The sequence below is a fragment of the Falco cherrug genome, chromosome 5 (genome assembly GCF_023634085.1).
Source record: "Falco cherrug isolate bFalChe1 chromosome 5, bFalChe1.pri, whole genome shotgun sequence".
Taxonomy (NCBI): Eukaryota; Metazoa; Chordata; class Aves; order Falconiformes; family Falconidae; genus Falco; species Falco cherrug.
In genome coordinates, this window is record NC_073701.1 from 85,554,608 (window position 1) to 85,576,919 (window position 22,312).

The 22,312-nt window shown below is 40.0% G+C and overlaps 1 protein-coding gene across 5 annotated transcripts; it reads left to right on the forward strand.

Annotated features, from left to right (window-relative positions):
* HDAC10 (histone deacetylase 10) lies at nt 1-22,037 on the forward strand. 5 transcript variants are annotated; one of them, XM_027804556.2, is made up of 21 exons: nt 1-408; nt 793-893; nt 1,538-1,672; nt 6,944-7,040; nt 7,722-7,819; nt 7,898-8,002; nt 8,213-8,281; nt 8,945-9,071; nt 9,560-9,625; nt 10,015-10,074; nt 10,442-10,531; nt 11,823-11,929; nt 13,536-13,603; nt 14,099-14,369; nt 14,991-15,081; nt 16,691-16,776; nt 17,278-17,331; nt 17,955-18,039; nt 18,469-18,654; nt 20,476-20,635; nt 21,353-22,037. In XM_027804556.2, exons 2-21 carry the CDS (start codon nt 829-831, stop codon nt 21,376-21,378), a joined length of 2,046 nt encoding a protein of 681 aa, XP_027660357.1. In that variant the 5' UTR covers nt 1-408; nt 793-828; the 3' UTR covers nt 21,379-22,037. The 5 variants fall into 5 exon arrangements, with proteins under 5 accessions (XP_027660357.1, XP_014135011.1, XP_055566975.1 ...); XM_014279536.3 differs by having other exon boundaries at nt 827-893; XM_055711000.1 differs by lacking the exon at nt 1-408 and adding an exon at nt 434-726 and having other exon boundaries at nt 827-893.
* Nucleotides 22,038-22,312: the final 275 nt, after the last annotated feature.

Sequence of the window (22,312 nt, forward strand, 5' to 3'; positions counted from 1 at the left end):
GAGCCGCCGCCGCGGCCGGGCTGAGGCGGCCCCGGCGGCTGGGCCGGAGCTGGGGCCGGGCCCCCGCCCTCGCCGCCTGCGGGAGCCGGGACCGGAGCCTGGGCGGCGCTGTGTGAGGGCGCCGGGGCTGCCAGCTTCCCCGGCCGGCGGGAGGCGAGGGGCGCGGCGCCGGGCCCTCGGTGAGCAGTGAGGCGGGCTGGCGGCCAGCTGCGCGCCTTCGTCCCCTTTCTTCGCTCTGGCTTCGTTCTCTTAACTGGCTCTCTTGGGTTTTTCAAAGGCCGGTAAAGTTTAAAACACAAGGGATCCCTGTAACTGCTCTGTCCGTCGTGCGTATAATCTTATTTTTCGTACTTTGTGGCTTTATGACTTTTCACAAGTAGCTGATCCCTCTCACGTCGGCCATGACAGGTACGTGCCAGTGTGTTCTGGTGGGGTAAGGAGGCCTGTGCTCAGGCCTCAACAGTCTTTGTAAGGCCCTGAGCATGGGCTAGAGGGGCGTGGAGAGGCGGTGCAGCCCCTTCACCTGCACCAGAAATACCTGCACCCAGGTTTTGAAACTTCAGGCAATTGTGAATCCCTCTGGCGTGGGCCCGGTTTGAAGATCTGTGCCGTTGGCTTCACACGGCTGCCCTGCCCCTCGGGAGTGCTGAATGATCTGTGATTTCATTCTGTAAGCATAAAGCCTAAAGTGCAAAACCGCCATGCAAGCAGATATGCTGTGTACATGTGTAGTCACTCGCTAATGCAATACTAAGTTTATTTTAAGAGACGTTTACCTCTTGCCTGAAATAGGTGTCTTGGGATCTTTGTTTTGTTCTGTCAGTAGCAATGGCTTCAGGAACAGCGCTGATTTATGATGAGGAAATGACCACTCACAAACTGCTTTGGAGCGAGTAAGTCACTGCCATCATTTTTATGAATAGATTCTTTTTAGGATTTCTGAGAGAAGTAAATGTAATGGGAAATACCTAGCAGTATATACCTTGTCATTTTCCTAGTAAATAGGAAGTAATTCCTTTTGGAGGAAATTTTCTATGTTATTCCCAGTTTGTATCCAGATGTTGTAATGATAATCTGAAGCTGGATTTGAGAACCTATAGGCCTCCACTGTGGGTAGGCCTTAACAAGACCAGTACTTTTGCAGTGCTCAGAGCAACAGTCCACTATTGTCTTCTCTCCCAAACTCACTTTTCTGTTCACCTTGGCTGTAATCTACAGCTTTTCATTTCAGCATTTATGTGTCTGTAGTTAAGCATGGCTACTTTCAGTGGTGAGAGAGGAAACAAAAAGTGATGCTATTGTGTTTCTTTTTTATTTAAGAACGGTATATATTTTTCTGCTTACATATTTTAGAACAAATTTTTGGCTCCATTACAAAACAAAAAGTATTTAAAAGATTTTCTGTTTCTTTTACTCTCACAAGTACTCTGTGAGGGTAGTGAATCTTATGATAGGAAGTTAAAAGCTGGGCATTATGAAGTCTATGTTACCTGTGCTGATATGGTGTTACACTAATATGATTATTGCTTAATTTTAGTCCTATTTGTGATATTGAAGTGCCCGAAAGACTGTCATCCTCCTATGAGCAGCTTAAATGTTACCATCTTGTGGAAAGATGTGTCCAGGTGCCTGCCAGAGAAGGAAGCGAAGAGGAGATCCTGTTGGTTCACAGGTCTGAAACTTACTTCCATCACCTTTCAGATTAAGTCAATGAAATAACAGATCTTACACCACCAAGTCATATTTTGCTCCATTTGAAAAGGTCTGCTCCAAAACTCAATGGCTTCCAGTAATTTCAATGGAAAATGTGTCACACTTAGAAGTTAGATGAATAATGTTGAGTATGGTGTAGGTGCTGAAGTATGAATCTACTGTTCTGCTAAATCCCCATTCTCACTCTTTGGGTTCTTAAGCAATGAATGCTGATTTACACATAGGATTAGAAGTAAGCCTCCAAGCATCTTTGAGATAATGAACCAAACAGAAAAACTTTGCAGCTAGTTCTGGGGAGGGGGGAGTTCAAAGGAACAGCAGCCTGCCCATTCTGAAGTTATGGCAATGGAATCTGCTCTGGCATTTGTCACCTCGGTGTGATGATTTTGCAGCAAACTGCAGATGGTTCTGGATGTTGCTTGTGCACTCATTTGCCTTTGTCAGGGAGTGGCAAGGGCAGCCTTCTCTGAAAGGCAAGGGTAGTCGGGAGAGCTTGATGGCAAAGCAGTGACTTCATGGGCAAGGGCTCAATCCCACAATACCCAAGTGAGGTGAGCAGCACGGGTCTAGCGATTGCAATTGGATTCAGCCATGAGTTTAGACTGCCTGACAAGGCCATAGTGACACGGTAGGTCTGAGGTTGCATCTCTTCCTTGAAGTACTGAGGTGTCATGGGCCCAGGTGATAGAAATGATTCACCCATAAGTTGCCAGTCCAGATCCACCTGAGCCACTTCAGTCTTAGCAGCCTGATCCACCTGTTGTTTTGATGTTCTTCAGTGGCCCGACTGTTGGGTATGTGAGCATCTGTGTGATGCGCCTTCACAACCAGGTTCTCCACCTGAGCAGCGATACCTTGCCATGATACAGCAGCCCAGATGGGTTTACTTCTGCACTGCTAGTTGCTCTGCTTCCATTGCTGCAGGACATTTACGACCATCCGTGGGTCAGTATAAAGTATTGGCCATTTTTCTTGTTCATCATGTCTAAAGCCAGCTGGATGGCTTTCACCTCTGCTGAGTCAATTCAACTTCTCCATCACAATTTCTGTGACTTGTCATAGGGGACTCCATAGAGCTGCCTTCCACCTCTGATGCTTTCCTACAGTATGGCAGGACGTATCAGTAAACAAGGCATATTGCTTCTCACTTTTCGGTAATTTGTTGTATAGTGGGGCTTCTTCAGCACATGCCACCTCCTCCTCTGGTAACATCCTGAAATCTTTGCCTTCTAGCCAATCCATGATCACTTCCAAGATCCTCAGATGACTGGGACTTCCTGTTCAAGCTTGTTGTGTGATCAGTGCGACCCACTTACTCCATGTATGTTGCATGATGTGTAGAGGAGACTCTCCCTTTGAACGTCCAGCCCAGCACCAGAAACCAGGGTGCGGTGAAGGGCTGTTTCTCAGTACCAGTCACTTCTGAAGCAGCTCAAACCCCTTCATAAGCTGCCAGAATCTCTTTTTTTAGTCAGAGTACAGCAGGCCTCAGGTCCTCTGTATTCCTGACTCTAAAATCCTAGGGGCTGACCTTAAGTCTCCCCTGGTGCTTTCTGCCAGAGGCTCCAGGCAGGGCCATTCTCCCTGGCTGCAGTGTAAAGCACATCTTTTACATCTTGTTGTGCCCAGACTGGCCCAAGGGCTACTGCATGAACTACCTCCTGCTTGATTTGTTCAAAGATTTGTCATTGCTCAGGGCCCCATTGGAAATCATCCTTCTTCTGGGTCACTTGGTAGACAGAGCTTACGATCAGATTGTAAGTCAGAATGTGCATTCTCCAAAACCTTACAACACCTAAAAAAGCTTGTGTTTCCTTTTTAGTAGCTGGTGGAGACATAGCTGTTACTTAGTTGATCACATCTGCTGGGATCTGACCATGTCTGTCTTTCCATTGTATTCCTAAAAACTGGATTTCTTGTGCAGGTCGTTTGACCTTACTTTGTTTACAGAAAAAACAGCTTTCAGAAGGATTTGGACTATTTTCTTCCCTTTCTCAAAAACACCTTCTGCTTATGCTGATACCATCAAAGTATTGCAGGTGTTTCGGAGCCTCACCCTGTTCAGCACAGCCTGGATCAGTCCATGGCAGACGGTAGGGCTGTGTTTCCGCCCCTGGGGCAGTTGATTCCAGGTGTACTGGATGCCCCTCCAAGTGAAAGCAAACTGTAGCCTGCACTCTGCTGCCAAAGGGATTGAGAAAAATGCATTACTGATCTCAGTTGCGGTGTACCACTTGGCTGCCTTTGACTCCAGTTCGTATTAAAGTTCTAGCGTGTCCGGTACAGCAGTACTCAGCAGAGGCGTGGCTTCATTCAGGCCATGGTAATCTACTGTTAGTCTCCATTCTCTGTTAGACTTTCACACTGGCCATGTGGGGCTGTTAAAGTGTGAGCGGATCCTGCTGATCACTCCTTGGCTCTCCAGTTGATGAGGCAGCTTGTGGATGGTTATGAGGGAGTCTCGGTTGCTGTGATAACCAGTGCACCCTTGTGGTAGCAATCAGAGCCTGTTGTTCTTCAGCCTTCAGCCACCCCACAACTGAATTGTCTGTTCTCTTGAGAGACCGGGCGAGGTAGACAGCTGCTTAATTTCTTCCGTCTCCAAGGCAGCTATGCTGAAAGCACACCGGTACCCTTTGGGGTCCTTGAAATCCTTGAAATACCCTCTCCTGAGATCGTCTCTGCCAAGGATGCACAGAGCCTCTGGGCCAGTCACAATGGGGTGCTTTTGCCACTCGTTCCCAGTCAGGCTTATTCAGCCTCCGATACAGGTAGCTGCTGGGATCCCCTGTCACTCCAGAAATACAAATGGGTTCTGCCTATGTGTAGTTTGACGGCATTAGGGTACGCTGCGTGTCGATGTCTGCTAGGGCCTTATACTCCTGTGGGTCTGACGTGCCAGGCCATCAGATCCACACAGCCCAGTAAACCAAGTTGTCCCTCTCCTCCACCTGGCTGGAGGCAGGGCCCCTCTAGTACTGGTCATAGAAGTCTCCGCTCACTTTGTTACCTAAAGATCGGTTGAAGAAACTTTCTAAGACTTGTTTTGCAGTTTAGAAAGCACATTAGGAGGAGATAGCCCCATGCGCTGTAATAAAGAATGCCTGCTTTCTAAACTTCAAAACAAGTCTTAGAAAGTTTCTGTGACCAATCTTTCAGTAACAACTTTTTGTAAAAACAGATTAGAATTCCTTTCCACAGGATCAAAAGTAAGATCAGCTCTTCCATGCTGTCTGAAGAATGGCCCGCTGGAGACCGGAGCAGCAGTTTTCCTGGAAGAACCCCCATTTGTGATTGTTTTCCCTTGCAACTTGTGTCGCTTGGGTCAAGACAGACTTCTCCATCCTACTGCCTCTTGTCTTCTTCGTGGTCCCACAGGCAAAACCACAGGGTACCCCATGGTGCGTACCCTCTGTATTCTCTCTCTCCAGCAAAAGAACGCTTACTGTTAATAGCTGAGATACTGGTCTGTAGAGGTGGGGAGTAGGACCTATGCTGTCCTGCTTGCTGGTACTCGTGGGACAGTTTTTTCCCACTTTTTGGACAGTTTTTTTCCACAGCTGAGATGCTAGTCTGTAGGGAGGAAGAAAGATTTTCTTCACATTGCCAGAGCTGCCAAGCCACTTCATCCACTGTCAGTGCCTCTTTGTCTCTCTGAGTCATTACGGGCAATGAGTTGGTATACGACAATGGTTCCCTTTTGTTCTGCCTCTTCCTCCTGTTGGTGTGATGGCCCTGCTTTGTCATCCTTTACTAAACAAGTTGACTTTCATGTCCGTTTCTTCTTGTGCATAGGGGCAACTGATACCAACACGGCTTGGTTTTCTGGTTCAGCTGCGGTGCTTGTCACAGGCGTTGGAGCAGCTGCAGTGCCTGTCACGAGTGTTGGAGTAGCCTTTTCCCCTGGAGGGTACTGAATAGTCTTGAGCAGGGCATGGGCCAGGCCCCAGTGTGTCACAGTGATTACAGCATACTTTTTCCAACTATTTTACTGGTTTTTCCAGATTCTGCACTTGTTCAGGGGTGAAGTTCCAAAACACTGGAGGTGTCCACTGTCCTAGCTACTTGCCCATATTATCTTCACACACCTTACCAGTTTCAACGTTCCGAGGATATTAAAAATTTTCAGAATTCTCCAATGCCTCTTTGATTAGCCTGGCAAGGAAGGGGAAGGTGTGGGAAGATGTCTCCTCCATAGGTTGGCTCTCCTGAGAAAAGTTAAAAGGTGTAATTATTGATAGCTTCTAACAGATGGCCCTCAGAGTACAGAGGGTGATGGCAATGCTGAGTACACAGGCCAGATTAGTCTCATGACCAGCAATTTTATCGTAGCATAAGCCAGTGTTAAAGTACAACAAGTGTTGTTACAAAGTACAAAAAAATATAACCTTAACCCAGCCCCCAGAGGGGATAAACAGCACAACAGGGAACACATACAGCAATTAAGGTGTCATATACCACAACTCTGAGAACAAGTGTACCAACTCTGAGAGCAAAGAAATCAACATTGTGCCCAGTGACTATTAAATTAATATAATGAATACTTATAAAACATTTGTTCTAACACATTCCAGTCAGATTTGTTGTTATCTCAACTTGCTGGGTTCCACAAAAGGACTGTTATGGTGTAACACCAACCATCAACTAAGTACCATGTAGCTGCTCATTTATCCTGGTGGGATAGGGAGGAGAATCAGAAAAAATGCAAAACACATGGGTTGAGATAAGAACAATTTAATAGTTGACATAAAATATCATAGAATAATAATAATAATTGTAGTGAAAAGGGAGACAACAAAAAAACCAATAGAAGTAAAACCCAAGAAAGACAAGTGGTGCACAGTACAGTTGTTGACCACCCACTGACCGATGCCCAGCCAGTCCCTGAGCAGTGATCAGCACCTCCTGGCCAACTCCCCCCCAGTTTATATACCAAGCATGATGTTCTATGGTATGGAATATCCCTTTAGCTAGTTTGGCTCACTGTCCTGTCTGCTTTCTCCCAGCTGCTTGTGGACCTCCTCATTGGCAGAGCATGGGAAACTGAAAAGTGTGTGACTTAAAGTAAGCACTGCTTAGCAACAACTAAAATATCAGTGTGTTACCAACACTATTGTGATACTAAATCCAAAAACGCAGCACTGTATCAGCTACTAGGAAGAAAATTAGCTCTATCCCAGCCAAAACCAAGATGTATTAAATGTTGTGTTAATCTCTTTCTCCTCTGCAGTTCAGAACACTTGGAAGTGGCGAAAAGCACCCAGACAATGAATGAAGAGGAACTGAAAAGAGTCTCTGGAAATTATGATGCTTTTTTCTTTCATCCGGTGTGTGAGTTAAACTGCTTCCTCTACTGGGTTTTAGAAATATTTGTGTTACTGCATCTGAGTGGCACTTTTCTAAGTAGGCAAAAATTGGCAATACATCTTCTGCTATTTTAAGTAAATTTGCATTTACTTATGATACTATTATCTGGTTCAAGTTTAGTATAATGCTGTCATTTAAATTGGTTAAGTGTCCTGTCATCTATTCTGTAACTGTATCATGCAGTTACAAGTATAGTGCACTACTCAAATTTATCTCTATTTTTGTCGTTTAATGTATAATAGACCATTAGTGACTGCAAATCACATTTTGGTAACAGTTGCTCTTACATGTCACAGCATAATGGAGGTGAAGTCTTCTGTGTTTTGTTTCTGTAAGGTTTATTCCTTATTTTCAAAGATGCCATGTTACTCCATTAGTCAGTTCAGTATGTCCATCTCATGTTTCTTAACTGCTTCAGGGAGAACATCCGTATAAAGGATATGATGATAACAGGTAAACCTAGTAGAAAGCATATTGGAGTCTGTGTTGTAAAATTCAGCTTTCAACTATCTGCATACAATCTCAGTTGAGTAGAATTATGTCAAGGCAATTTACTGTTGGAGTGCAAAAGCATGTTCATGTGTGACCAGTTTAAAACAAGCTGATGAGTGATTGATGACAGCTGAGTTTCTCTTTTTCAGAACACTTACTGCTGTGCCAGACTAGCAGTAGGAGCAACTTTGCAGCTGGTGGATGCTGTGATGTTGGGAAAAGTGTGCAACGGAATGGCATTAGTAAGGTAAGAAAATATGTAAGAAAGTTTTCACTTCTTACCAAAATTTATTTTGTTGTGAGTAACCATGTAAAACTGTTTTAGACCTCCAGGTCACCACAGCCAGAAGAATGCAGCTAATGGGTTCTGTTTGTTCAACAATGTTGCTATTGCAGCAGAATATGCAAAACTGAAATACAGTCTGCAGAGGTGAGTGCATGGTTGACTTTAGAGAAACTTTTCACGCCCAGGTATGGCATTTAGGTAACAGTTTGACATTGTACTGGTTTAGATTAATGTCTAAAGCTTTCTGGGTGTTCTGTATCTTTTGGGTCAGAAAAACATTATTTATCTGTACCTCCTTTAGATCAAGATGCTGTGGTTCTTCTGCTGAATGTTTTCTTTTACTGATCTGTACAGAATCCTGATTGTTGACTGGGATGTGCACCATGGGCAAGGAACTCAATATATATTTGAAGAGGATCCAAGGTTTGAAGGATTGTATTATTTTTTTTATTTTAATGTTAGCTGGTTAAAGATTGCTTGCCTCTGCAGAAGATAAGGTTTCTTAAATTTCTAAAACTAGAATCTTACAAAACACTCTCCTTGCTATTTTAGTCACTCTGTTGTTTTTTGCTTGCTATAAAATAGAGGGCAAAAATCTAACAAAAAAAAGAAACATGTAAATCTGTTCTACTCTGAAGAATAACAAATAAGCAATATGGTTACCTTGGTTTGCCAGTACTAAGATCTCTTCATGGCTGTATTCAGGTAATGCATCTATTCTCTGTATTCACAAATCTCTCAGTTAAAGTATTTGAGTAGTATTTGGATAAAATACATGAGTTTTATATTGTTTTTGGAAAAGCCACAGAAGTATGTTCTAGAACAAAGTCTGCTGTTCTGAAAATGCCCTGTCTTTGATCTGAACAGAGTGCGTACATACAAGTAATTTTTAGTAGGTTAATTTTTAGGTTAATTTTGGCATAGGACCTACTGTACCAAGTTTCACAGTCCAAGTCCATTAAGAGAACTAAGGAGAAAGGACAATTCTATTTTCTTGCTTTCAGTCAGTACAGTCACCCAGTGCAGGATGTAAAGTCAGTTCCAGAACCTTTTCGTCAAGTTCATTTTGCTCTTTGTATCTTTCAGTGTTCTGTATTTTTCCTGGCATCGCTATGAACATCAGGAATTCTGGCCTTCACTCAAAGAATCTGATTATGATGCTGTGGGACTGGGAAGAGGAAAAGGTTTTAATGTAAATTTGCCTTGGAATAAGGTAAGTGTTGTTTACAGTACAACAAAGCAAGTGCAGTAGCTTTGTATGTCATGCTTTATGTAATGCTTTCTGAGAAGTGCACTGCTTCACTTGTGCACTGTGCTAAGACACCTGCCAATCATCCTTTCTGTCAGTGGAATGTCAGCTGAAAAATATGGCTCAGAATGTGATAATGGTTAAAAAAAGAAGAGGGAGAGAAAAACATACACATACTCTTTTTCTCTTTAATGTCTTGCCCAGCCATCAAATCAGGACCTGTTTCAGGAGATGATTACGTTCATCCTTGTTCAGCAGGGAACTGAAGCTCATTCTTAAGACTAAAAATGGTGGATATTTATGCACTTTACTTAGAGTGTACTTGAAGTTTGAGCGCCTAAGGTTCCCTTATCTTTAACTTTTGCTACTATCATTCCCTAAAGTCTTGAAGAACTGTAGAAAATTTGTAATTCCAATAGTAAAATATGATTTATATTTCTTGTATTTTGCAGGTCGGGATGGAAAATTCAGATTATCTTGCTGCATTTTTCCATGTGTTGCTTCCAATGGCTTTTGAGGTAATTTTTTACTGCTGTGCTATTTGAATAGCAAAACCAGACACTGCTTCCTAAGTACTTAAGCAGGTACCATTGAATATTTTGTAGAAATTCAGCAGTTGCCAGTAGCATAGTTAACACATTATTTTTGCTGATATGACTGATGTCCTGATCAATTGAGTAGTATTTATGGAGTGTTAGCTTGTAAATAATAAATATAATGATCTGCAACTTCGCCAGCAGGAATGAAAACAGTGTGAAAGGGTAATCTTAGTTTTTATTCAAGAAGAGTCTTTATTTGTGTTGATAGTCTAGCTGAAATAACAGCTGAACATTGTGTAGTTGAAAACCAGTACAAAATAGAAAATAGGACACAAAAATGTGTTACAGCTCTCTCTGTTTTATAACAGTTTGATCCTGAACTGGTTATTGTCTCTTCTGGATATGATTCTGGAATTGGAGACCCTGAAGTAAGTAACTTGCGGCCTTTGTGTTGTCAGTCATGAATCTGTTTACAAAATATTCCTACCTCTTGAATGACCTGTGATTGCTAGGTGAAATTCACTTTGACCAAGGTAAAAATACATGTCTAGTGTTTAAGCTGACCCCAGCTCATTAAATACTATGAGACATGTAAAGACAGATTATCTCGTAATGACTGTGTTGTTTTTTGTAGCTTCCTTTAAAGCAGTTAGTTCAGCATTTTGTTAGATATGAGAGGCAAGGGTTCCAGTATTCCAACTCAGACTTGTGTATTTCAGATTGTGTGTGGGTCTTTGTACCAATGTTTTTGATTGTGTTTCATCTCTTAAAATTATACTTTTTTTTTTTATTTAGGGTCAGATGAATGCCACTCCTGAGGTTTTTGCCCACCTTACTCATTTCCTGATGCAGTTGGCTAATGGAAGGCTGTGTGTCATCCTAGAGGTAAAGACTTTTGAAATGTACTCCCAGGGGCAGGGTCTTTGTATAGAGCCATGTAGGGCAAACTAGAAGCTAGGAAGTGAAGCTTCTTAATAAAATAATTTATTCTTTATATCTTTATTTTGAGAATCAGGAGCGCAAAAATGGGTAAGATTTGACAGTGCTTTTATACATGAAAAGAAATGTGTGTCTTAAAAACTGGGGGTTTTGACTTAAAATTTTGCAACAGAGAAGCATCTTTTGTCTATAGAGGATATGTTCAAAAAAACATCCTCCATAGGTATTTTCAGTTCGTGTGGACACTCTGCTGCTCTGGACGGTCCCAAACTCATGACCCAAACTTATCTAGTGAGTGAGCTGCATTACCAGTGTTTTCACAAGTGTGTCTTACTCCAGGAGAGTTTAAAGAACCTTTAACCTAAATACACTCTTGCTTAGTAACAGAGCCCTTACAAAATTGCCTTGTTTTTGATTAAAAGCATCTATGCAAGCTCTTCTTTTGAGCTATTTTTTCTGTTTTTAAACAATTAAAAATGTTTCCTCCTTTTGAAATCTAGTTTTCAATTACCTATTTCTGCTGCATGTTAGAAAAACAGTGGCTTTTCAGATAAATGTGTGTGGAAATACTACTGCCAACAAGGTATCAGAGAGTGAACTGTTTATTAATTTATTTACTTGACCTCTGTTTTGTGTAACCCTTCTTCCGTCCTCCTCTCCTCTATAATATTATAGACTTTTCTGTCTACTAGCTGAAGTGCAAATAAGTACCCCCTCCTAATACAGACAATGTGGCTGCTCCACAGGTGGTAAGCAGGAAGCCATCTACCATCTGCAATCTAGCAGTCTTAAAGCTGTCTTCAGTTCTCCAAATTCTGCTAAACCATTAGCGCAACCATATCTTAAAAGTGTCAGCCTGTGGGAGATCTCCTTTGTACATGCATTTTAGAAGACAGTGATAGTATTTGCCTTCTAAGAAATCTTCACAAGAACTGTTGAAGATGGCGTGTTATGGATAGGAACGGAGAAAGTGTATATTTCCAAAGTTTTCATGGCAAAGTCATGCCTGATAGCCAATAAAATGAGTTGAATCATGGGATGCCAGTGAAGTTCAGCAAGTAGCCTCTAACTTGTGCTTTCATATTGAAAATCATTGACTTAGATGTACATCATACCATCTTCTGTTTCTATAAATTCAGATATATTTCAAAAGTTTAATTTATTTTCCATGATGATATACAGATAGATGTTACAAGTACTTGTTCCTTAGGTGAAACAAAATTATTTTTTTTTCTAGGGTGGGTACCACTTAAAATCATTGTCTGAATCGGTCTGCATGACTGTAAAAACTTTGCTTGGAGATCCTGTACCTCAAATAACTGGAGAAATGGCACCTTGCCTGAGGTAAGCATATGAAGAATTTTAGAACAACCCATGTATTTATCAAAGAGGCTGAAGACATGCATGCTTTGAACGTTTTGCTGAAGCAAGGTTTTAATATGATGTTTTGTAATATATTATTTTCTGCTTTGGATAACTTGCTTTCCAAAAAAGTTATCCATGGTAGAGTTTTGTATACTTTTGTTTCTGAAATTATTTCAAGTTGTGAGAACTTAATAGCTTATAATTTTATGCTGTTTATCCTTGGGCCTTTTTATCCTGTAGAGATCCATCTCACTCAAGGCTGAGACAATCGTACTGTAATCAAGGCAATGCCAGTTAATAACAGCCAGTATCTGAGGAAGTATGTAATTGCAAGGATCAGTTATTCAGACTCCAGAGTAACTTCAGTTGCTGTAGTACAGCAATAGCTGGAGCTAACCTTCCTCTCATCAGTGAGAGCTAAGGCTGTGCAGAGCTGTCTTGATGACTCCTTGTGTTTCTGGAATTTGGATAATCAAGGCCAGGGGTGCTAAAGCACTCGACTGTGTGGAGCTGTACCAAGATAATTAAACTTCCAAGTCTAGCTTCTTTTTGGAGACAGTAAGATTGTGTGTGCACAGTGGTGAATCTGACCTAGCAAAGCATTCTGGAACTTGGGCTTGAATCAGCTCCACATCTAAACAGCATCTTTCTCTTTACCTATCTGTACCATCTCTTCCATATCTCTGTTCCTTCCTCAGTCTCTCTCCCACCTCAGTAGTTGTTCTGTAGTTTTTTCTGCAGTAATGCTCCTCATGCATTTTGGTGGCAGCACCTACCAGTTGGCTATGTTAGTTAAAACTCAGAGCTCAGATCAGTCAGGCAGTGTCGATGTATGCAGGCTATGGGCAGAGTTGGATTTGGTAGGCTCTGATGGAGCAAAGCTGGTTATTTTGCTTGCTACACATCCTGTAGCCCCTGTATCACCTCTTTTTCTTCTCTACAAAATGTAGTATCTCAGGTTGCTATCATCCTAGGTAATGGAGGGCTGATTACATATTTATCCATTATATCAGTCCAGCTCCTGAACACCTTACAAATAATCTCCAAGTACACAGAATTTCTCCTGATTTTAACATGTATGTTTCTATGATAGCTAATGTAATAGGACCGTTTGCCTGTAGTGCTGCAAATACCAGTGATAACGAAAAAGAGATTTCATCACAAAGAATAGCAGGCAACGTGATTTACTTGGTTCCTGAACAGATAGCCTTGCTTTTGTGTGAATCTAATTATATCTACATTGCATAGATAAAATTTCAGACAGAGCAAAGACAGGTAAAATCTTGCCTTTCCTGGAGTTGGGGACATGTATGCTTCCTCCAACAGCAGGGTCAGGATTTCACTCAGTGTGTATAAACGTGCACATACTGCATGTGTTCTTCACTTTTGACTCTTGAATCTAATCTTTCCGAGCAGTCTGCCCGTTGACTCTCATTCTCTTTATCTTTCTGTTCTGCATTCTTGCAAGAGACCAGAACTTGCTCATTTTCAGTTGTGTTTTTTAAGTTTTGGTTTTTTGTTGAGGTAAGTCATGTTTCCTGTATTTTCATTAATGCTGATACTGTTAATCCTATTTCTTTTGTAGTGCTGTTGAATCTATTCAAAATGTGAGAGCAGCACATAAACCCTACTGGAAATGGTTGATGTATGAAGGTAATTACTATTCGATTTCTTCAAGCAAATGCAATTGGCAGATGGATTCATGTAGACATTCAAAATTATTAAGATTAATACCAGTGGATTAAAGTAATTGAACTACCAGTTATTCATCAAGTGACTGATGAAGTGGCTTCATTCAAGGTTACATCTTCAGCTGGTCTGAACAGAACTTCTGAAGCTGGCAAACATCACACCAAAAAGTAGCACTTTGATACCTTTGGTTGAGGGTGCTGTTTTCAGTGGCAAAACTATGGGCTTAAGTTTTGTTATCATGTATGACCTTTCACTAGATTAAAACAAATGTAGCAGCACTGAAAAGTAACATCTGTGGCAGGAAACATTGTAGCTAGTGCATGGAAATAAATATGCTACTATGAATACAGATGTAATCTGTTTTGTAAATAAATGTAACCAAATATTAACACACTGCTCGGGATAATACATGTGAAACCCTTCTTTTTTTTTTTTTTTTTTTTTTTTTTTCTACAGACACATCATTTTTACAAAATTTGAGCACCAAATCACATGTACTAAAGAAGCCTGATCTGGATCCCTCCACCGAATATGAATCTAAGATAATTAATGTCAATGAAATTGTCAAAGTAGAAAGGTTTTTGGAACTTCACATGAAAAATATTCTGTTTCCAGTGCCTCCCATCAAAACAGCAGCAACTGACTCTAAAGGTTCAGCACACTTACTCCCTGTACCTGTTCATTTGGTGAAGGAAATGGACAAATCTGAAATAAAAGCTCTTCTCAGGTTGGTCCTATCTGTTTAATTTTCAACATGAGTATGAGAGGTCTCTGCACAGACTGTCATCTAGCTCTGTCTCTGCCATGGTCATGTTTTTGGCCTTAGTCTAATCAATGATAGCCAGAGTTTCTTCCTTTGAAAAATTAAGACTTTGGTGTTGGTTATCACTTACAGCCTTGAAGTCCTTTAAAGAACTAATCCGAATACTTTTAGAAAAAAACTGTTTCAATGGAGATAGAAGAGTACAAGCGTGTTCATTTAGAAAGAGATTTTGCTAGGAAGGTGCCTTAAAGCTCTGTGTTCACTTTTAGCTGAAAAAAATACCAATCTGGTCTGATTTAAGAAGCTCAGCTTTTTGTCTAATTTTGACAGAACTCTATTTCCTGAATATCATCAAACATTTTTGTTTTCTCTCCAGTGCAAAACAGACAGACACTTAGAGAGCTCAAGACTGTCAGGCAACAGTGTTTTCATCTTCCTGCTAGAGCTAGGTTTTTGAGAATCAATGTGTGGCATCTATCCAATACGTACCCCGTCAACCCTGACTGCAAAGTACCGTATCAGTGTCCTCTTCAGGAGCATTATTGCCTCTAACCTAGTTTTTTCTTCATATAATTTATTTTACAGTGGCTTTTATGCAGACCTTGTGGAAGAGGACAAAAGTTTGCTGTCTCTTGGCAATATGTTGGTCATCCTAGATAAAATACTTAAAAAGGAGGTAATAATAAACTGCTTTGATCTTGGAGGGTGGGGTGAGAGCTGGATTCCTCTGATTTTTGTTTCTACTGTATTGTTGTCCAGATATTAGTTACTGTGTACTTCACAACCCCACTAATCTCAGCTAGAATGTGTTTAGCTATGAGAGTGAGTATGCAAGATGAGAAAATAACTAGTTGGGGATAGTTGTTAACCCCAAGACATTTTTCTAATGATCTTTGGGCAAGGTGTTGTCCAGCTTTTCTGCAGTCATAGCATGTGAGTCAGTAGGAACCTTCTCATCACTCTCAGACATACAGGTGAGCCAGGCATTCACTCTTGCAGTTGAGGGGGGCAGAAGTTGGTACAGCAAGCACCAGTGAGCCGCAGCACGAAATCTGAACAGGAAATATCCAAAATTTTCCTGTCTCAGTGCACGGAGTTTTGCCTTCTGTCTAGGAGAGAGTTTACTTCTGCATTACCTTACATTACAAGATGCCATGCTATGTGCAGCTGTACCCATTTTCCATTTTTGGTGCAACACTTTACTCGGAGTAAATTCTGATTTACACATGCACACCACACACAAACCCCTCCTTTAGTGGAGCTGTTGAAAACGCTGCTGCATACTGTGATTCTGAGCAGAGTAATTCTAGTTTAGCATTTTGATTCTTGCAAGGTCAGGAATGAAAAGAAGGCAGGCTTAGAGGATGCACATTTGTATTTCTCTATAAAAGCCTGGAGAAGGAAAGAGGAAGAACTGCAAACAAGTTAAGAATATTATATCGTAATAAATCAGTCTCTCTCTTTGAATAAAAATCTCTCCTTAAAGTACCAGGCCTGCAAGGAAGAGTAACTGCCAGAAGGACCTCTTTCTTGTAAGCCATCTTCCTGCTGTTGGAGGTCACATATGTAGATCTCGGGGACAAATTTCTAACATTATAAACTGCACGTACCTCTAGGAGAGCCTCTAAATAGAACAAAAGAAATAGTAACTGGCAAAAAGGAATTGAACTTTTCATGAGTTGCAGATGCTAAGCTGAGCTTTTTGTGTTGACAAATGCCAAGAGGACTGAGGAGGGGGAGCATGCATTATATTTTTGCTTAGCTTTCACATAGAGTTCAAAGCACCACACAATACAAATGAACACTGAAAGGCTGACTGAATAATACTGTAATTGTGTTTTCCAGAAAGGAATAGCTCGCCTAGGTTAAAGGAAGAGTCAGAATCAGAATTGAGGGATGACTTCCTCTTCATAGGGTGTATTTTTTCTGGTACAATTTGCCTACTGGCACACTGAGCGTATCCAATCTGCAGACTATCTAGAGAAACAGTGAAGATGACCTTCCCCTGCAAAAGCTATTTTTACAGTTGCCTTTCAGCATAGCAACATACTTTTGCAGTAATAGAACAGCTCTTGGCATAATAATCGAATATGGCCTTTCTGTAGAAAATGAATTAGTAACATTTTCTTAACCCTGCTATGACAGATCATTAAGATCCCTTTCATACAGCTGTAGCTTTGTTTGAATGATGCATATAAATAATGAAAAATTCAGTTGTTACAAATAAAAAATGACATGATCTTGTGCAGCTTTAATTGCTTCTGAATGAAAAATATATTTTGCAGGTATGCAATGGAATTGCAGCATCACCCACAGCTGCTGTTTCTGTTGCTGTTGCACTAAGACATGCTGTTCGTTTTGGATTTCAAAGGTGAATTTGTATCTTTGGCTTTTGGGGCCCTTGGACAAAATGTAAAAATAAGATACTAAGTATGTGAAATATGGCAAATTGTCTTTGGAACCTTGATTTTTTTTTAAAAAAAAAAAGCACCTACATATGCATAGCATTTTCAATATGTAGTACAGACAAATACTATATATGCCAGCAAAAACCTTTTGCCTTACTGAAGGCAAAACATTTGTAAGGATGAGTGCTGTGCTAGCCTACATTTTCTTTGCCAGATTTCAGTTGGTTTTGGTCTGAGGACATTTTCTTGTTTTTTTCTCCCCAGTACCTGGTTGGAGAAAAGGAGTTCCCTCGCGCTGTCATAAATGTGTTTTCTTTATACTTTTAATGGGCCAGATTCAGAAACAATATACATTCTTCTTTATGCATCTAATCTACATGCAAACTCGTTTAAACAAATTGCATTAACTGAAAAAAATTACTTGTAGATGTAAGTGTGTGTATATTTTTCTTTGTTTTCTGCAGAGTGCTTTGTATATTTGTGGGAGACATGCAAATCATACCGAACACAGAAGATGGGTGAGGTTTCTCTTTACTTCAGGGAGTCAAATCCCAAAGGCTTTATAAGTGTTCATAAGTGTCCATATGCGTGATGAAATCTGCACTGAGGAATCGGTCACGAGCTGTGTTTAATTTGAGACAAAATACAAAATATCCCCAAATACATTTCTAAAGACAAACTGCTATCTCTAAATGTCACTTTATGAGTTTAGTGGTAGGTTTAAAGTATAATAGTGCTATATTAACTGAAATTTAGATTGTTATTGAAAATAGAACATTGAAAATGTAAAGTAATAAAGATGGCAATTATTAATTATATAGGGTGTACGCCCTATAACTGCAGGGGGCATACACTGCTGATGCTGAGATCCTTATTGAAAGTCATCTTTACTTATCTGTAACTTTTTTTGCCACTTCCCCTTTTTCTTAGAAGTAATTTGCTCGTGGTCTTTAATACTCTTTTTAAAAATACCTTTAAAAGGATTTAAGTTTTAATTGGTGTTTATGTTATGGCATGTAGTAATGCAAATATTTATTTGTTCCTGTGTTATGAATTAGTTCTAAAGAATGATGAAAGAAAAGATCTTTTTATCTCATTGGAAGTTGTTGGTTAGATACTCAGATGTGCTTTTTATTTACAGAAAAATACTCATGATACATATTTGTGAGGAAGAACAGTCTGAAAAGACCAGCTCCAAACACTATATTTCTCTAAACTGGAAAGAGGTGAGATTCACTTTCTGGAAACAATGTTAAGAGAAAAAACGTTTTGAACAGAAATAATAGAATGTATTTACAAACTCATAAAATGATACAGAGAATTACACACCTGACTGCAATTGGAACCGTTGAAAGTATTTCCTTTTCTTGCCCTTGCCGGGGTACTACTCCTTCACATATCTTTATATTAGAACGCATAGGTCTGAGGAAACCTTCAGTAGCTATTGTAGTTCATCTTCAAGAGGGCAAAGTTACAGTGTGAAGACACTAAGGAAAAGATTAATAAACTGCATGTTTAATATAAAAATTGCTGTGAAAACAGTATCCTGTTTCCTAGGTCAATCAAAAGCTTTTTGAGATTCACCTTAGTGTTTTGTTTTATATCTTGGGATTTGGAGCTTTACATTTGTGCTAAACAGTTTCTCGTTGTTAAAGGATGCTGAAGGAAACGACTTCTTTGCTGCTGTACTTGGATTCATTCTTCCTATAGCATATAGTTATCAGCCTGACTTGACAGTAATCGCTGTTGGACCAAATAGGAGCCTTGGAATCAGTGGGATTTCTCTGCTTTTTGCTTTACTACAAGGATTAGCTGAATCTCGAATTTTTGCTGTGATTGAGGTAAGAAGTGGTGCTAAGCCGTGGTATTTCAAAGTGCCCAGAACAGAATTCACATCAAGCAGCAGCAGCATGCTAGGTATGAACTGCTCCAAGCTGCCCAGTAGAAAATATTGGCTGTATCTATACTGTCTTTGGTACCCAGCCCCGCCCTGCCCCAACTTTGTGAAGCAAATAGCTCAAGCTTCTTTCTGTCCTGAGCAAGACACTGATGCACACTGAGCTGTAGGCAGCCTGCATGATTGAGAAACTGAGGCATGAATGCAAGCCCATGGTTATGTCTAAAGACAGCAGATGTTCTGACAATTTGCTACAACTTCCCTTTCCACCTGGGATTCACAGCTCAGAGTTGTCACCTCAAAAGAGACACTCGTCGGTTAATTGTATGTCCTCTTTCCGTCAAATGTGATTGAAAGCAGCGCATTGTTCTGTTTATCAGAAAACACTAAATATCCTCTCCTTCTTTCCCCCGGGCTGTACTTTATCACACATGACTTCAATCATACAGAAGACAAATCAGAATGGCATATATCCTTTAAGCGAACTTAATTGCCATAATACATAACTGGGGACTAATTTGCCCCACCTTTCTGTTTCTGGTAGAGAGCATGGGAAAGGAGATAAAGAATATACGGATCTTTCCCTAGTCTAGTTTTTCCATGCACTACCACGTTAAGGATTTCTAGATTTAGGAAGTCAGAGGCTGTATCCAGACCTGTGTGTGGTAAGTACCAGTGAGCGTTCTCTTCCATGAATTGTTTAATCTCTTAAAGAACTCAACTTACACTCTTTGCCTCTGCAGTATCCTGTGGCTGTAACACAATTCTGTGTGTTCTGTGAAACAGTTAACTTCTGTTTGCTTTTGTGCCTTCTAGTTCTTCTTTAATGAGAAACAATGATTAATTGTTCACATACGCTTATTCTAATCTGTTCCCCAGCAAGCATCCAATTAAAGATACACTATTCATTAAGCTGCCAATTAAGTAGATTTCAACATACTTTATTCTGTAGTCTTCTCAAATGTCATTTGCTTTAATTTATAGTGCTGATTCATAAATTGTCTAAACTAAAATAATTTTTACTTTGATACGCAGTATACATAAAGAGTGTATTTGCACATTACTAATTAGGAGTATGGAATTGAAAGAATTATTGACATTCGGAAGGGTAAACTCAAGGATAAAAAGGAAGCTAGGCATACATCTTCAAAAAATTACTGATACATTTATATTGGTACTCTGCAGGTAGCGCCGTAATGGGATTATGTAACGTGTGAGGATTTTGTAATGCATGTGCTTGGCTTTTTAGAACAACTGAATAAATATTTCTCTCTCTTAAAAAAAATAAGGTTAAAGTCTTCCAAATAAATGTTCATATTCTTCATATACAATTGACATTTCATAATACAGTTTCTGCAAGCAAATGATATTGATTTAGACTGTTATGAGTCAAAAAAGTCACTTCTTGCTGAAGCAAAATAGATCACTATTTTCTACCAATAAAGTAAATGATGCATGAAGTAAACAAGCTCCATGCTAACATTTTCTACCTTTAACCCAGCATTAGTTCTTTTAAATCACAAAAGGAAAACCGAGATTCTTTCTCTATTTGAAAGAAACAAGTTTTAGAGGAGATAAAAATTAACCTTTTTCAGAAAAAGCTTCTCCATTTTGACACATTTTTATTTGAAAATGGAAAGTTGCTCATTCTTGCTACTAATGCTAGCGACTTAATTACTAAAGCTTGTTTTACAATATTTCATGTATTACTGAAACAAAGAAAGTTTGGTACCCAGGAGCATTTTTTTTCCTTCTTCTTAAATAGGACACAGAGATAATTTTAATGCAAAGTGTAGCCAAAGTGTTAGTGGGTGCTTCTACACCTCACTTTGGAGTTTATGTACCTCCTACCCAAGAAAAAGTAAATAAAATAAAATTATTGAGAGACCAGTTTCAGGAGGAATGGAAAATGCTTCAGTGTTCAGGTAAGTTGTCTATTTTTATCTTTAGATCTTATTAATATATTTACATTTCTGAAAAGATAATAAAATACAGCTGGAATCCTGTAAGTCAGTGGGATATTAAAGTCAGTGGGAACACATTGATCTGATGTCAAAAGGATGAAATTCTGAATGCTTTTAGTTCTACCACTTGAAGCAGAAAGCACTGAATTTCACAGCATAACAACTGTATCTATCCTTGAGAACTTTGAATACTGTTACTCCAGAAGCTTGAACTGAAACTGCCAAAATATTATGTGCTTAAAAAATGGTTAATAAGATGTGCACTGGCTGTGATGGCTAATGTGTTTTCTGAATATAGTGCCAAAACAGGTGACATTTTTATACCTTTAAATTGTCCACAAAGAACTTGGCTTAACTCAATAGTGATTAGTCATGCTTCAAGTACATTCACAAATAGCTGAGGATTGGGTACTGCATTTGTGCACGAATCAGATTAGGCAGGTGTGTCTGTTTTCAAGCATACTTGTCTAGAAACATTTCTGTACTGAGTAACTTCTGTTTTTCAACAGAAAAAGCAATGAATGATAAAGGTGGGCATTTCTCTCTGAAAATGCCCTGCTCTCTTTCAGAAGAAATTGCCAAGAGCAGTGGTCTCATTCCAAGAAAAGTGTTCTTATGAGGTTGGGAATTGTGGTATGAGCTTGATTAATAACTTTTTCTTATTGCTTTTCTTTTCAGTGAAGGATGGGATTTCAAGAAATTGAATTCACTTTGGAATCATTTTACATAGCAGAAGCAAAAGACAATGTGTTGCCGTTCATGTTGCCTTTTAAATCATCAGAACAAGAGATCATCAATCTCTAAATAGAGTAAGAGCCATTCACAATTGTCTCCTGTTTTTAAAAAACTCAAAATCAGTATTTTCAGCTAGAGAATTGTGCTTCTTGTTCATGCTGGTTTTCGGCTGGATGGGAAATGATACCCAGTCCTTGGAACATCTTGAAATGAAAATTTATTTTAAAAGAAACCAAACCCAATGTCTAACATTTTCACAGACAAAAGCGGAGGAACACGAACATGTTCTGTTGCAGTTCAGAATTTCTTTAAACTTAATATTCCCAAGAAGTATTACTTCAGGTTGGAAACTGGGCAGTGGCCAGATTTTGGCTTCAGAACTCTTCAGGATGGGGGATTTGTTGGTTTCTTCTTCTCTCCCCCAGACTCTCCCCTGAAAAAAAATTTTTTTTTGACAATTCAGCATTTTCAAGGAAAAAAACATTTACTCAGAAGTATCTCGTTCCCTTTTGCCTGCCTTTGTTCACCCGAATTTCTACGTTGAATGATACCAATGTTGTATTTTGATATGTATTTTTCTAAGATCTTGATCAAAAATGTATTAAAAAATGAATTAAGAGGAAAAAAAGTGTGCTCTTGGTAGAAAGTTTGCAAATACCGTCAGAAGGCTGCAGTGACGTTCTGCAGCACACGCGTGGTTTATGGCGCTCTGGCAGTAGCGCGTTGTTCCTAGCGAATGGAGTAACGACGCTAACGGCGAGTATCGCAGCGACGGTTACGAATGGTGCACTGCCTGAACCGGGGCTTACGCGTCGGCCTTTAACCCGCGCTGTGGTACCGGGGCCCCGGCAGGCGCCATTACCTCAGCGGGGCTGCGGGGGCCTCCCCGCCTCCCGCCGCTGC

What these genes read in the sequence shown, in the direction of transcription:
- HDAC10 (XM_055711000.1), top strand. Translation starts at nt 702, where the DNA reads ATGCAAGCAGATATGCTGTGTACAT. An exon ending in TAAATTTGCCTTGGAATAAG is followed by an intron (nt 9,072 to 9,559) that starts GTAAGTGTTGTT and finishes TGTATTTTGCAG; the next exon opens with GTCGGGATGGAAAATTCAGA. An exon ending in GAAATAAAAGCTCTTCTCAG is followed by an intron (nt 14,370 to 14,990) that starts GTTGGTCCTATC and finishes TTTATTTTACAG; the next exon opens with TGGCTTTTATGCAGACCTTG.